We start from the raw sequence: 16277 nt of genomic DNA, 5'->3' as shown, positions 1-16277 counted from the left end.
CCCTTGTTCAACCCCTTTTGGATTTCTTCATTATTTGCAGCAGCAAACGTTCATATTTCGTGAAATGGAATTTCTAGAACTCATCAGTCCTTTTTTAAAAGGCTGCTTGAATACTACATGTAGAGAGAGATACTATGTAGAGTCTCTGCAGAACCAAACAGAACCCAAGTGAACCCGTACTTATTGATTATTGGTACCGTGGTGAATGCTGGCACTTGTTATGATTTTCATTTTCCCTTTAAGGCCCCGTAAGGTCGACCCCCCCTTTCATCACTCCAAAGGCAAAAGCCTTTCAAAGAGCCGGGATTATTTATCTCCTCACGAGCCCTTAAGGAACTTTCTTCGAAAAAGGATATTAAAGTAAAAAAACTGAAGTTACCTTGAAGGAGAGGTCGGTTTGTAAAAAAGATCGTTTAAAGCTGCCACTCCTTTCAGTCTGCCCACAAGTCTGTTATCTCCCTCCGTCATGGAAAAAAGAATAGAAAATATTCATTCGAACAAAAAAAAAAGAAGTAAACAAATAGGTTAAAAAAAAATCTAAGAGAATTCTAAAAATTTTAAAATCTAAATATGTCACGTCAAGAAATAGGGTAGAAAATAAAGTAAATGTTGGCCTGTCAAACTTCGCAATTAAAGAATTTCAAAATGTGACTGTAATTTGATTTTTTGATTTTTTTTGACAGCCTTAGGTCAAAAAAAGGTCTAAATGTCAGCTAGTGTCCCTTCTCTCCTCATGTCCTTTCTCCTCGTGTCCTCTCTCCTCAGTCTACCCGGCGGACCCGGACTACTACGGCCGGCCTCTGGGGCAGGACTTCCCCCGGTTCGACATCGGGGAGGACGCCTCCGCCACCTCCACCTTGGACTCGCGCCGGAGCTCCCGCTTCGGCGGCTTCCCGTTCCCGCTGGACCGCTGCGACCGCCGCGCCCCCCTGCCGCCCTGCTACAGCAACCAGGACCTGGAGGTCTTCCTGGGCCCCGACGGGCTCCCGCTGCCCAGCTCCCAGTGCCCCAACGAGTACACCGCCATCAGCTACTACCCCACGCAGCACGCCCGCAGCCTGGACAACGTGTCGGCGGGCTACAAGAGGCTCAGCATGCGCCTGAGCGTGGCCATGCCGTCGTACGCCGAGCACGAAGCCCCGCCCCCGCCGCTGCCGCTGGGCCCCCCGGCCCCTCCAGCCCCCTCGGCCCACACCGCCGAGCCTCAGACCAGGAGGGTGGCGAGGCCCAACCAGCGCAGCTACGACGGCTCCAGCCTGGTGGGGAGCGACTACGGGAGCTGCGAGGAGGTGATGTTTTAGGAACGCGGTCTCTTTAACCCCAGGAGCAATGTGCGGCCTTTTCTGGGATCATTCCCTGCAAACTTTTAACGGTGCCGGGTACAGCCCCCCCGCCCCGCCGCGAGGCAGCTCCGTGTAGCAGCAGCACGCCGCTGCTGCCCCCCGACCGTATGTGTGTGCGATGTGGGAGGCATTAATGCGCTTACTGTTGCTGTGACATGGCAGCACAACGAGGAGGGCTGGATCCTCGCTCAGGAGGCTCGTCAGTGCTGAAGTACGTTTGAACTTTGAGTGTTACTGGTCTGTGTTATTTTGATTTAATCCAACGTGGAGCAGTAGAAAAGTGTTCATTAAAAATGATGTAAATATGCAGTGCCTCAGATGAAAGTTTTGTGGTTTTGGTGAAGAGTTTGTTGAGCATTATTCAACGTATTGGAAGTACTGAATAAGTAGTCAATGTGCAGCCTAAAAGCAACAATTAAACATTTTGTCATTGTGTCTTTTATGAAAAAAGTAAAGTATCATTAAGTGATCATTTTAAGGTGTTTTCTGCACTCCACCATCATATTATTTTCTGCCATCAGAAATGAGTGAAATGCAACCACACTATAAATATTATTACATTTTAAGCCACTGCTGCTTTCTACCCGTCTTCCTGAGCTTCGGCACGATTTTTAGAAAAGCTCAACTGAAAGGATCTAAAGGACAGTAAGAGACTCACCTTCTGCGTTCTAGAAAGATGACGTTTTACAAACTGCGGCTGAAATCAGACATTTAAAAACTAGCGAAATCAACATTTACGCTTCAGAAGTTGTGCATGAAATATAAATTAATATTAATGGGTCCTAATGTAAAACTGACGGTTTTTCATCATAATTTCATCTTATTTATTTTGTTTTAGTTTCAGCTGAAGAACTAACATTTCGTTTGTTTCACCTCCCCTTCGTTTCATTCTGTAATCGTTGTGTTTTGTGCTGTGATGGAGATTTATTGATAATGTACAGGTGTTGTGTTGTACGTACGATCTTTATCCACGTGTCGTTTGTGCAGAACACAGCTTGAATGTAAGTTGCATTTGCGTTTCATCATAAAGTTTATTTTTTTATAAATGTGCCCCCCACCCATCCCATGTTTTGCCCAGTTGTTTCTCTGTGAGAGATTTTATTGAGATGCCGTCTTTCTGTTCCCTTTTTTTCCAATATTGTAAAGAGAATATAAATAAAGGAATTATCTTCTTGCTGCTTCCCATCGCTCGGCACTTTCATTGCTGTCTGGAAATAAAATAAAGAGAAAGGAAAAGCACATTCCGGACGGGATTAGTCATCAAAGGACATCGAGGGTGGTTCGGATTTGCTCGGTCACGTCAGTGATTAAACATAGTTTGTTTATTTTCGAGTACTTTAAAGTTGTAAAAGCTTACATTAAAAGCACACTTTAAATGTACGTCCCATTTAGAGTAGGAACGCACAAACACATTTGTGCATCAAAAGTCGAATTGTTCAAAGGAACAAGGGAGAGTTTATAGTGAATGAAAAGAAAAAAATTGTTCAAAATATTCTTAAAAAGGAAAGTTATACCATTTCATCGAAAGCCATTTAATGTAAATTATGGATCGCTGTTATTTCTGTTGCCTTGAGGCCTGAAATGAATCATCACACTGATTATTAATGGCTGTTTTTTTTTTTTAACTTATTTGGTGGTGCAGCTAAAGTACTTTCTTCAAATCCATCAAACTTATTTAATTTTAACTGCGCCTGCTCTTAATTTACTGCATACTACTTTTAAAAAAGAACCCTTAACACTACTAAAGGTATCCGCTTCGGTCTTTGAACCGGCAAAAAGCTACAAGCTGTCGGTGCAACGTTTCCAGTAAGGAAATGTTATCAAAAATGTGGGAAAAAACAGTAGGATTCATGCAATAAACATGCACTGTTGTAGTGGAAGGGGAAGTCTGAGGAGATACAAACAGCTCCAGATGAAAGAAACACAGGAAGCAGAGCTAAAGATTAAAAAAACAAGACGAAGAATGATTCAGAATATGGGAGACTATCTCTGAACCCCAGCTGTGGAGCTGCCTGACCTCTCAGTCAGCTGTCAATCACTCTCCTCCTCCCTGTCATTCACACACACACACCTGGTGTCACACTAAAAAAGTGTTGTCATCTCAGGTGTATTACATGTTTTTCCTGTGAGGCCCTTAGTCATGACACAAAAAACAAGCAAAATCCTAGATAGTCTTATCGGAGGCTACCTGATATTTAACCAGCTTGATGAGTTATTAGGACATTTCAGAGGACATTTCAGAGGACACATTGGCTTCTGGTTCAAATGTTACCAAACACGCAGCAGAAGAATGAAGCGTTGGTTCTGTGTCATTTGCTGCTCCTCCCTGTGAATAAATCAGAGGTGTTACTTCTTAATCCCCCCCAAAACGGAATAAACTCAGAGGTAAATCTTGACAGGTTGAAATGAGGATTAGAAAGGAACAATTTGTAATGGTACAAGCCCTCCTTCTCGGACAATATTTCATATTTCAGGAGATGACATCAAGCATCCGCTTGCCTTTTAAAACTGTTACAAACATATTTAACACTATTATTTTGACCTTTAAAATCGCCAATGAAAATTAAAAATCCAATATTACCATCAGAAAGTCTTGGGCATGGATATGTAATATTTCCCTCAATAGCCTGAAACACATATTATGATAGAGGAGATGACTAAAACCACTTATAATATAGTATCCTTTCGGGAAATCTCTTGCACTAATGCACCATTTTCACCTTTACTTTGCAGCCCCAAGCATTATGAGCATAAAATTCTCACCACTGGGGACCAAACTTTCATTTATTCATTACATCATGTAATTTATTTTTAATATGCAACAGAATGCAAAAGTCCTTCCCTTACAAACACGGCACACCCCGCCCAGACAAAAGATTATTTTTCAACCATGTCTCCTGTGTGCATTTTAACTCTTAACTTTAACTTTTTTTTGACGAAGACCGTTCGTAAAGATGAAATCTTGGTGTTTCAGCGAGTAAAGAACCATAAAGAAATGTCTTTAAAAGCTGTTCCTGTGACTCTTCATTATATATTAAATCACAAATGGACACACAGACACACAACACCACCAACAGGTGTGTGTCTGTGTGTGTCCATTTCGCCGTACATCACTTATATGATGAAAGGTTAACGTGTGTGTGAATAATATTTGAAAAGACATCAAACAGTTTCAATTCTTACAGCACCCCGGGTGCCGTCCTCATTATTCACTTTATTATCATTATCCGCGTGTCTGTGTGTGTGTGTGTGTGTACAGGAGGGGAGTTCACCTTGATCTCAGTGATCCAATTTTTAAGCAGAAGTAATGACCAGTTATTTAAGTAAAGTCTAATATTTAGACATGTTTTTTTTATATGGAAGATCTATCAACTTTTTGACTTTTTAATCTTGAGTTCACATCAGTAGAAAGCCATGCGCCGGGAGGACTTTCTGAAAGTTGGGTTCATCTCAGCTGAGAGAAAAGTTATCTGCTCAAACCAATTTCTTTCCTTTTTTTAAAAAAGGGAAACGTTTGAAATACTCTGATATGAAAGAGAATTTTTAAAATCCGACCCGACTCTCCGGGCTTCATTTAGTTGGGATGCTGATCAACACTCGTCCATTAAGGGTTTCAGGTGAGCCTCTGCTCGTCTTACACTGAACCCGGGAGCACAGGCCTCGGGTTCCGCGTGCGCACGTGACCGGAATCTACGGAGACGGGTTCGTTATGCACGAAGCACGTGGGATGGAACGTGTTAACAAAAACAACCATAGGACGCATGACTGTATGTACACAGGTTTCTTCTCCGATATCCTTCATAATTATTTAAAATCAACAAACACATCTGAAGTAAAAGGCTTAGTTAAACAGCACATATTTGCATATATCCTGTGTGTGTGTGAATAAATTAAATTATAGTTCATCTCGTACGACAGCGACTGACCTTAACAAAACGTCAAAGGTGAGATTATAAGGACTCAAAGAGTGAGGCAGAGAGACAGAGAGAGACAGAGAGACAGAGAGAGAGAGAGAGAGAGAGAGAGAGAGAGAGAGAGAGAGAGAGAGAGAGAGATGAACGTCATTGACTCGTGAGGGTCTAAATGGGAGAGCGCACACCGTCATCTGAAGTTAAGCGCGCGGGTGGAGTAACGAGACCTCAGAGTGGGAAAAAAAACTCGTGCTCACTGTAAGAGGATGGATTTTTTTTTTCTTCAATGAATGTTCAGAGGATTCTTAGATTCTCATCCGTTCGGGTTGCATTACAGACAGTGGCTACTACCGCAGAAATGCTCACACACTCTTGCTGCGGTGCCATTACGCGCGGCGGTGCGCACGGCTGCCCGGTGCGCGCAACGCTGGACGTGGCCGCGGGAAGCGAACCCAAAACGAAAGCTTTTTGAAAACAACCCGCAATCGACGAAGAAGCCAGGACCTGCGTAACGTTTACCTACTGGGACTCGTTGTGGGGGACTTAGTGGCGACGCTTTTGGTCCGCAGTCGCGGACACACCGAGGGAGTTTTCCAAGTTTCTCACTGAATCAAAGTAAGCTGAAACATCCGACCGCGCGGTCTGTGCCGAACCACAGCATCACTTACAGCCCGTTCCAATGGCCCAGCATGTACCTTGGCGTCATGATATAGGCTGAGCAGCCCCCCCCGTGCCACTTATAAAGCTCTGATTGACCTACCCTACCCCCCCCCCCCCCCCCATCCGTGCGCAATGCTGAGCGGACCGACACTCCGCGACCCGATGGGACTCATCGACGCGAGGCACCTTCCGCAGCTGATGTCCCTGGAGGACCGAGAGCCCACCCTGGTGGGAGGGACCCTGGGGCCGCACAACGCCACGCCGCCCGGGGAGGAGGGGGCTCCGGGTCACCAGCACCAGTCCTTCCCCTGGGTGGCTACCCTGCTGGCCGGCGTCCTGATCACGACCATCGTGGTGGATGTTCTCGGGAACCTACTGGTCATCGTGTCCGTGTTCCGGAACAAGAAACTCAGAAAAGCAGGTTTGTCAGCAAATATATATATGATAACTATAACTTATATTAACTAACGATGATATCAGTATTATCGATAATTATCAGCCAAATTTGAGTTTGCTTTGATAGAATTAATTCCAATAGTTTACTCTTGAAAAAAATAGAAAAAAATATTACAATATATAATAACACATTTTTTCAAAAAGATATATCTAAATTACCCTATAAATAAGAAATTTTAAAAACTGATTAGTATTAAAGCTCTATATGCATGATATATAGCAGCAGTGCATCATAAGTGTCAACTGCTGTTTAATGCATCAACAAGATGAATCAGTTTGGAGAAGTAAGAGAGAACTCCGTTCCCTGTAACCTTGGCACATGTTGGCACCTGATGTTCTGCTGAAGGACGCTGAAGGGACGTCTGGTTGCTGCAGACGATCGGGAGCCGAACGCCGGGCGACGTGTTGTTCTAGTCCTCAAAAAACAAAAACGCAGCGTTGGCAGAATATTTTTCACTGCCTCGTGTCAGAAAACAACGCAGTTGTGCGTCTTTGGAGAGGCAGATACGGGACCTTTGACCTGTAGGCACAAGGACTTGAGGAAACCAAACGAAGTGAGGTCGTAGTTGGTAACACATTGTGAACAATGTGTAAATCTCATCTGAAATGGACTTCAAGCCTTCAGGAGCACCTCTGTGCAGAAATAATGAGATTACTTGAGACCTCTCAAACATGCAGACAAAGAGAAATGAATCAATCCGGGACTCCTAATTGTTATCTTCTACTCTGCTGGAGTAGTAAAGATCCCATTAAAGGAAATTACAGAGGATGGGCACCTTCTGTGTACTAATTCAAACAAAGCATAAATATTGATGCTAAGAATCCTGAATAGCTATTTATAAAGCAGACAGTAAGAACAGATTCACCGCAGCATCCCAACTTCAAAATAATAATGTTGATGGATTCGATGTGAATATTGAAAGCAGCTTTGGACTGAGGGGTTCGCACGGAAAATGGTGAATGGTCTTGTAGAACGCTTTTCTAGTCTTATGACTACTCAACGCGTTTTAACATCATTCACACCCATTTATACACTGATGACAGGAACTACCATACACAGTGGCACCTGCCCATCAGTATCTAACGTTCACACACTGCAGTCACAGCTAGAGGAGTAATGCTGGGGTTGAGCGTCTTGCCCAAGGACACATCGACATGCAGGTTGGTCTCGGATCGAACCGCCAACCTTGGGTTTGGGGTTCTGGAGCTTTTGGACAATCAGACAAGCACCTCTGATGGCGTATGCCGACGCCTTGAGAGCGACAGGAGTGAAGAAACGCATCTGATGAAGAACCACGAAAAGGTCAAGTCGTCCTTGATTCCAGGAGACTTTTCATTGTATCAAAACGAACGCTTCACGTCGTGGTGTTTGAGAGAAGATCGAACACCTCGTGGGAAGAGATGTACTAAGGGAAGAACATCAGATGCCCTAACCATAAGAATAGGAAGAGAGAATCCTTAATCATTGTCTAGAATACGTGACATGGAAACAATGGCCTTTTTTTTCATTTGCCCCTTTTTATCTGCAGCCTCCCATCGTCCCTTCACGCTCCGGGTTCTCCCCCTTTGTCACCGTGATGAAGTAGCATCGCTCGTGAATCAATACGATATCTATATATAGTGATTTTCCCTTCAGCTGGACAAAGCTGCCCTACACAGGCATCCGTGGAATTAATTCACCACCTCATCCCGCCGCCTCCCCATTCGTCTCATCTTTCTCCCTGTCCTCCCGATATTTCTTCATTCCCTCTCATCTCCATCCAACCCCCGAGTCTCGCTCCTCAACCCATCCCGCCTTCCTCGTCCTTTCTGTATGACTCATCCCTCATTTCCTCTCACTCGCCTCTCCAAGTGATCACTCCTCCCTCCTCCCTCCATTTGTCTCCTTCCCTTTCTTCTTCCACCCGCTGAACTCGAATATCTTTCGCTGCCCCCCCTCCCCCTCCTCGTCTGTTAATGGCCCCCACCCAGTCAGAGACACTTCCCTGATCATCAGTGAAGTTCTGTCACAGTTTATTCTCTCACCACATGTCCACAAATAAAACACCTTCATTCGAATACCTCCATGCAAAAACTCACTTCTGAGAGGACTGTTCTGTGGGAATGAAATGTATTGTTTACATCTGTGGAGGCGGTTACCATGGTAACAATGGTCTGGCAGCATGGGGTTCTACATCGCCGGCTCGAAGCAGATTGTAACGATTTGTTGAAAAAAAAAAATAAAGAAGTGCCTCCGCTGGAAATCAATTTGCCGATACATGAACAAGTCGGGCAGTCTTCATTGATCAGCAGCCCGCAGGACGGTCCCATCGTGGCCCAGCGACCCACCAGGACCCTGCAATAAGAACGCTGGAACGGACTCTCTGTAGAATGGCTTCAAGCCAAGAGTTTACACTTTGAGTGTTGAAGGCTCACACAAAAACCTCCCGAAAAAAACAAACCGATCCTTTAACAGTCTTCTTGATGGAGTCTTTTTGACCCATCCATTGTGTAACTTTGGTAGCGATACGTTGCAGACAGTTTGCAGTGAAGCGTCAGACAATTCAAAACTCACCAAGAACTCCATCTGACCCTGTGGATTCTCTTCTGTCCGCTTCTGTCATTGAACACAGAAAGAACAATGGGAGATCCAAGCCAGGCTTAAAGCGTTCGCCTTGAGTCCTCTTATTTATGAATCATTTTTTTATTCTTGAACCTCTAACATCAATGATTGCTTGCTCGCAGCCCAAGTTTTCTTTTTTTCACGCATGGTCATGTTTCATCTGAGGTTGCGGTGACCTTACCTTTGGCACAGGGGATACGAATATTTCACCAACAACAGTGGACGCACAGCAGGTAAACAGGAGAAGAGACTTTCGTTTTGTCCCCTGTGGACTGAAGCGTCTTATCTCTTAGCAAACTCCTCATTCTACTGCGACAGGGTGTGACTCTCGGCCCCCCTTCAGTCCTGGTTCCGTTAAGTGTGGTTTGAGGTCCAAGACAAATCGGGACATATTAAGTCATTTCAACTGCGGCAGGAAACCATCGGCACGATACAAACCTGAAGCGGACCCATTCTCATGAAAGATGGTGGCTCCTGGGGGTCGAGTACCTTGCATTGAAAATCAGTTAATCCGCTCTTAAATAACAGGACTATGAGTTGATGGACTTTGGTCATGTTTTAAGCAGAGGGTGGTGGGTGGTGTTGCTCTCTGCTTCAATAAAGGCTCAGCAGATGACGGTTCTCTGGGTGTTTCTCTTAATCCCGAACTAACCGGTCTGACAGCAGGAAACCTATGTTTCACATCTTAACATACCAGGGATCTCAGCCAGATTCATGGCCCTCCAGAACCCCTTTAACCCCCTCCCAGGTATTTCATTGTTGAACCATCTATCAGGACCTATCAGGAGGCAATAAAACAGGCTGAAAATGCTGGTGTCAGCATTCATATTTTTAAGGGAATATGAGGAGATGTTGTTGAAATGTGGTTCCTTCACATCGCTCAACATCGACATCCTCAGGTTTCCACTCCGTCAGAGCAAGGTCGCAGGGGATAGAGATATTTATGGAGACTCACCTCTGTTTTTTTTTTTTTTCAGAACACCAATACCACTTTAAAAAAATGCTGTATCGACTCCAACAAAAGCTTTTCCTACAGTTCTAAAGTAGGAGCGACCAATCACACAATGATTGTTAAATACATAATCAGCGGGCTTCAGAAAAAGGTTAAATTCCACAGCGTCCACAGAAACTCCAGACTGTATATATAATCTATATTTTCATAGATTTTAGCTCCTGGTGGTGTAAATATTCACACCTATTGTTGTGTGAATACTGACTATTCTGCCAAAAATATACCGTAACTGCTTTAACGCTAAGAGTTTAGTCCTGCTTTAAAACCACTGTTTCCTGGTAACAGCAATTAATAGGTCTATATAAAATTTAAAAAATTATAATTAAATGTGAAAATACAAATTTGACTAAATTAAAAATATTTTAATAATTTGCAAAATTCCATAAAAATCATATTGCACTAAATCAAATTAAGTATAAGATAAGCATTAAAGCTGGATCCCTCCCCGCCGGAGTCTGAGCTGAAACGAGGTTCTGGTGAAGCTGCACAGGTTCATTGGGTTTCACCAGAATCCGACTGAAGGTGACAGGCGGCAGGAGACTCGACAACACTGGCTGCCTTGTGAAGGCATGTGTTCGGCTGCTGGTATGACATCAAGTGACCCCCCCCATCACAGCCCCTCACACGACCTCATTCTGCAGCAGCACACCTGCCCGGGGGGCTCTGGCGCTCTGGTGAGCCGCCACAGCGCTGTGATTTATGTTGATCTAATTCCCTCCCACTGCACTTTATCATCGTTGGGTTTGTCATCGTCGCCGGGAAGATGCGACAACCCTGCGTCACCTTCAAGTCAAACCCTCTCCGCTCCTTTTTCTGGGAATATATCTGTTACATAGATTCCATTAACGCAACTTCTTGAACCCACAGGCAGCTCAACACATGTCAAGCATTTCATTTTAACACTTAGACTATGTTGTGGTTGAACCCAAATAAACTGCAAAGACCAATCGGCCTTCCTTGCATCCTCCTCATCCTCGTCGTCATAGTGACGGCCACTATCACTGATGGACTAGCTTCCGTCGCTAACCACTGCCAGCTGCAGCACAGATGTTCCTCGTTCTGTCTCGCCGACCTCATGAATGCGAGGTCTCAGGAGCACTTTCTTCAAATCATGCATGAACTTCCACCTGCTCTCCTGGAGGCTGTGATTATAATTTTCTGTCCCAAGCTCACAAAAACGTTCTAAAGTTTGATTCCGTTTCGTTCTATATCGTTTTGGACAGACACTGACAAACTGACACGCCACTAGCTGTTGGCGGCAAACATCTGTGAGGAGCTGATTCTGCTGAAGGGTTTTGTTTGGGGGGGGTTTCCCTTATTTGTAGGTCATCAATGACTGTACAGATTGTAAAGCCCTATTAGATGCATGCCATTTGTGTAATCAGGTTATATAAATAGGATTAACACACGTACACAAACATTGATATTTAGCAGATAAAGATTCAAAATTCACTATGAGTTTAAAGTCGATGTGTTCACATCTAATTGCCCCAAAGTAACCCCTCAGAAAAATCATTACAGACAAAACAGACTATAGGAAGTATTGAAAACCATAATGTTTGTAGGTTTGTGGGAATTTGAACTCCTGCCCTACGCCCTGAATGTGACCCTCTAAATACTCCCAAACGTCTTTTGTATCTCCGGTATCACACAGAAACGTCAGATAAATCAAAGTGAGTGTTTTTTTTCCCTCAACAAACTGCGTCTCAGCATCGAGCCGTCGGTGTCTACAAGCAGTGTCTGGAACACACACACACACACACACACACACACACACCAACACACACCACTGAGAGGAACAAAGGAATACCACTAGTAGAGACTATTACTCACGGAATAAAGTCTCTGTGGTTACGAGAAGCTCAGTGTGTGTGTGTGTGTGTGTGTGTGTGTGTGTGTGTGTGTGTGTGAGAGAGAAAGACATGCTGTTACAATCACAATAACTCAATTACAATTACAATAACTGACTAAACCAGAGCTCACATCGCTGAGTTTCAACTGCATCGCTGATCCCTCCAGTGAGTCATTTGATTTCACACCAACTCGCTGCATAAATTCACAAAAAAAAAACTTTAAAACTTAAACTTCTGGAACATAACCGGTTGTGTTTGATGGGTCATTTAGGCGCTTCGACTCTAAAAGGACGACTCCCGATTCTGTCGAATGAAGTGTGAAATATAAACAATGTGGCAGAACCAGGACATTGTAGTCTCTGGGACTCCACACTGGATGTGAAGCCGTATTCTTTCTCTACAATCAATTCACAGGAAGTGACCATATTTGGAATGCAGAGGCCTAAATCAGGCTCTCGAGCTTGATTCCCCCACGTGGGAGACCTTCACAGCACACCAGCTGGGTCTGAAGTGCGTTACGGTCATAAACTCCGACCCTCCTGCACTGTGAGCGGATTACGAACCAGTGTTTACTCCCCTCCTGGAATACAACAGCGGTCCATCATCATCAACTCCATTCTGTGCATGAGAGGACTGAACTGGAAATGTAAAAGGAGCAGATTGGGAAATTTGAATTCATTAGCCGGTAATGATGGTGGGCCAGTGATGAGGTTTGGAGAGCAACGGTCTGGATGCTGAATTTAAGTGGATTGGGATTGTTACTAAGTTTGGCTTTTTGCTATTTTTATTTTCTTTCATTATGTTCAATATTTCCAATCTCTTTTCTATTCAGCTAAAAGATTTTTTTGTCAGAACTCAGAAGAAAAAAAATACCAGAAAAAACCCTCTGTTCTACTCCTGACAATCATTTAGACTTCCAATCATTGTTTAATCCATTTCAAATAAGTAAAAGGGCACCAGTCTTAAATGTCACACCTTAAAACTCTGGTTATGTCTGATCAAGAGAACAGAAAGGCAGCAAATCTTCCAATATGTGAAGCCGGAACTAAAGAACATTTCCATTTGTGCCGTAAATACTTTAAATAACCATCCCGCAAAATGCATCAAGTGTAACAGTCAGAATGCGAGTAAAGTGAACACCAACCTGCAGAAGGACAAAGACTCACCTGTGCACCTGACCGAAGGCCCCACATTCACACATTCATGTCCTAACTTTAAACCATCGGTTAACCAGACAAATAATAATACAGCGCCTCCACGTCTGTCTATTCAAATGGAACCTTTGGGGCGGGTTTCACGTTGTGACTAGAAGTCCTACTTGCTCACCTGATTCGGACAAACAACCATCGGGACCAAACCTGCCTTCCAGTTTCTTCCTGTTTGTTTTCCGCGTGGCGATGACGAGACCCCCCCCCCCCCCTCCCCTCTGTGTGTGCAGGAAACGCCTTCGTGGTGAGCCTGGCTGTCGCCGACCTGGTGGTCGCCGTCTACCCTTACCCGCTGGTGCTGTCCGCCATCTTCCACGACGGCTGGATCGCCGGCTACCTCCACTGTCAGATCAGCGGCTTCCTGATGGGCCTCAGCGTCATCGGCTCCATCTTCAACATCGCGGCCATCGCCATCAACCGCTACTGCTACATCTGCCACAGCCTCAGGTACGACGCGCTCTTCTCCAACGGCCGCACCGCCTGCTACGTGGTGCTGGTCTGGGCGCTCACCGCCCTCGCCATCGCGCCCAACTGGTTCGTGGAGTCGCTGCAGTACGACCCGCGGGTGTACTCCTGCACCTTCGCCCAGTCGGTCAGCCAGGCGTACACCATCGCGGTGGTGGTGGTGCACTTCGTCCTGCCCATCGCCATCGTCAGCTACTGCTACCTGCGCATCTGGATCCTGGTCATCCGGGTGAGGAGGCGGGTCAAGCCCGACTCGCGGCCCAAGATCGGCCCCCACGACGTCCGCAATTTCCTCACCATGTTCGTGGTGTTCGTGCTCTTCGCCGTCTGCTGGGCGCCGCTGAACCTCATCGGCCTGGCGGTGGCGCTGGACCCCGGGCTGAGCCGGGCGATACCGGAGTGGCTTTTCACGGCCAGCTACTTCATGGCGTACTTCAACAGCTGCCTCAACGCCGTGGTCTACGGCGTCCTGAACCACAACTTCCGGAAGGAGTACAAGAGGATCGTCGTGATCGTCTTCGGGTTCCGCTGCTGAAAGCCGGGCCAGAAGGGGTCCGGGCCCTCGTTGTTGAGCTTCGTGCCGTTAGAGATAAAATGTTCTTGAGTAGCTGGAGGTGAAGAGGAGGACGACAGGTGGAGGAGAGAGACACACAAGTGAAATGAACGATACCATCCAGTTATCGGTGAGGCCTTCAGGGAACTCGACAGACTTTGCAGAGGGAGTAACTCAGTAATGCAGCTTGTCAAACCTCCTTTTGGTTATAAAGACATTACTTACTGTTCACATTTTTAAAAAAGTGTGTCATACTGTCATTTGTTGTTGGGTTTTACAAACATTCTTATTTTCTTCCCTTTCATTTATTTTAATGCATTAAGTGATCTTTGAACAACTTTTGGGAACTTTTTTAAAAGGATTGGGAAGGACCAATGCTGATGCTGCTCTGAACAAAGGTGCTTTTTCTCCCCCAAAAAAGAACTTATTGAATAGAATAACAAATCTGTGCTTTTTGGAAATAATAATTATGTACTTTTGAATCAAGGAATGATCAAAAAGGTTAAAAGGTGACCCACTAAAACCTAATAGAGGCAGAGAATCTCCTTGGCTTTAGTCCCTGTGTTGATCACTTAAAAAGCCCAACTCTCACTGGGACAAAGACAACGATGAAAAGACCCAAGGACACAATTCATGCTTCAATTCAGCTGCAAAAAGGACATGTGAGACTTGGAGATATTTAAACATTATCTCAAAGGAATATATGCTTTATGGCACCCGTTGAGTCAAGCTGAGAACAAAAACAACGCCCTCACGTTGTTTGGGGTAAATGGGGGGGGCTTTTGTTGCAGCACATGGCTTACTAATCGTGCCATAGTCTCATGTCCAACGTGTTGACACAAACGTTTTATTAAGCAATGCTAAAAACATGCACCAGTTTGCACACCGCAGAAATGAAACAAAGGGACAAACCTCGAGGTTGCAGGATGTTCATGGATGTGACCCTGGTCCCACTACCTTTTCGTTCCTGGGGTGCACGGCCTCGCAGCCATCGAGACTCTACGGACGGTTCTTGATGTGGACGAGGAGTCGGAAGTTCAGGACTCGACGGTTGGTACCAACACGTGGGGCGGACACCTCCGGTCGGTGGTGTCTAGTCTTTCATCCTGCGGGAACTTTCACACCTCGTCAGCCGCTTTTATCTGGGACAAAAACACCTCTGAAGACTTTTTTCCTCGCACCTGGAGGTGTCCGTGTTTTCAGACACTTGTAAACCCGAAAACAGAAAACACGACATCGCTGCCGTTCAGAAGCAATACCCTTTCATTTCAACCTTTGCAAAAAGCACTTAATTACACATTAAAAACACCCTCAAATAGTGAATAGATTCACTTCACACTGAACATTTGATTATCCAAACTCAAGAATGACGCAACGTTATGACGTCCTGGAGAGTATTTCGACCGCGTCACTGTGGCTCGCTGCTGTAGAGCGGCGGCCGAAGGTTTCTGGCGAGAAAGCGGGTGTCTCCACTGTGCATCACGCTGGCTGCTCTGGGACCAGTTGGACCGCAGAGGCGTCGGAGTGGGAATGTGTGTAAAATGTCGCCGCTCCCAAAACGTAAAAAAAAAAAAAAAAAAAAAACGAAAATGGCTCTTTTGTTTGTCATTACGTAGACGGCCTTCACTGGATCATTTGGAGGCCAAATGGATTCAAGCAGGACACTAAAAGTAGAGCACAGCACAGCACGAGAGCTTTTCTTTGACGGAGCCAGGTCAGTTGTCTCCGTGCTTCCTGTCTTCGTGCTAAGCTAACCATCTAAAGGTCACGTGTTCGCTATACAGAACTGGGCATTCATCATCGATCTAAACAGAGCGCTTCCACAATCTATATATTCAATAAATTGAGTCGTCGGTGACAAGCCAACATGGAATTTTGTACAAATCCTTAAATTAAAGCAATAGTTTGGGATTAGCACAAAGACTGGAAGGGGAGGGATACAGCTCAGATATGTTAAAAATAAATCTTTAGTTTCAACTGCATAAATGACAAGATTTACATATTGAAATAAAGTTATTGAAATATATTGAAACAAGGGATATAGATGTCTCTAAACTTGAAATGCTTGAAATAATTAATGTTTTTTCTTTTAAGCACTAAAAAAAAATAATCATATATGTATATAACAAAACTTGCATGGGAAACCAACAGTGGATGAGAATGTACCGGTTCCTTTCATACGGTGTTTTTTTGGCACATCGCCTTGAAGAATGT

General features: G+C 44.8%; 2 protein-coding genes across 3 annotated transcripts in view; both read left to right on the top strand.

Annotated features, from left to right (window-relative positions):
• fat2 (FAT atypical cadherin 2) overlaps positions 1-2378 on the top strand; it is a 56474-nt gene extending 54096 nt beyond the window's left edge. For both annotated transcript variants that reach the window (XM_037459866.2, XM_037459864.2), the window contains exon 29: positions 766-2378. In XM_037459866.2, coding sequence (XP_037315763.2) covers positions 766-1301 — 536 coding nt within the window. In that variant the 3' untranslated portion in view covers positions 1302-2378. The remainder of the gene's footprint in view (positions 1-765) is intronic.
• Positions 2379-6026: 3648 nt separating this feature from the next.
• Positions 6027-16122, top strand: mtnr1al (melatonin receptor type 1A like). Its single transcript, XM_037460528.2, has 2 exons — positions 6027-6335; positions 13276-16122. The coding sequence occupies exons 1-2, from the start codon at positions 6047-6049 to the stop codon at positions 14043-14045; spliced, it is 1059 nt and encodes a 352-aa protein (XP_037316425.2). The 5' UTR covers positions 6027-6046; the 3' UTR covers positions 14046-16122.
• Positions 16123-16277: the final 155 nt, after the last annotated feature.

The sequence above is a fragment of the Pungitius pungitius genome, chromosome 2 (assembly GCF_949316345.1).
Source record: "Pungitius pungitius chromosome 2, fPunPun2.1, whole genome shotgun sequence".
NCBI lineage: Eukaryota > Metazoa > Chordata > Actinopteri > Perciformes > Gasterosteidae > Pungitius > Pungitius pungitius.
Note: the sequence above shows the minus strand (reverse complement) of the source record. Positions and strands in the feature narration are given on the sequence as shown.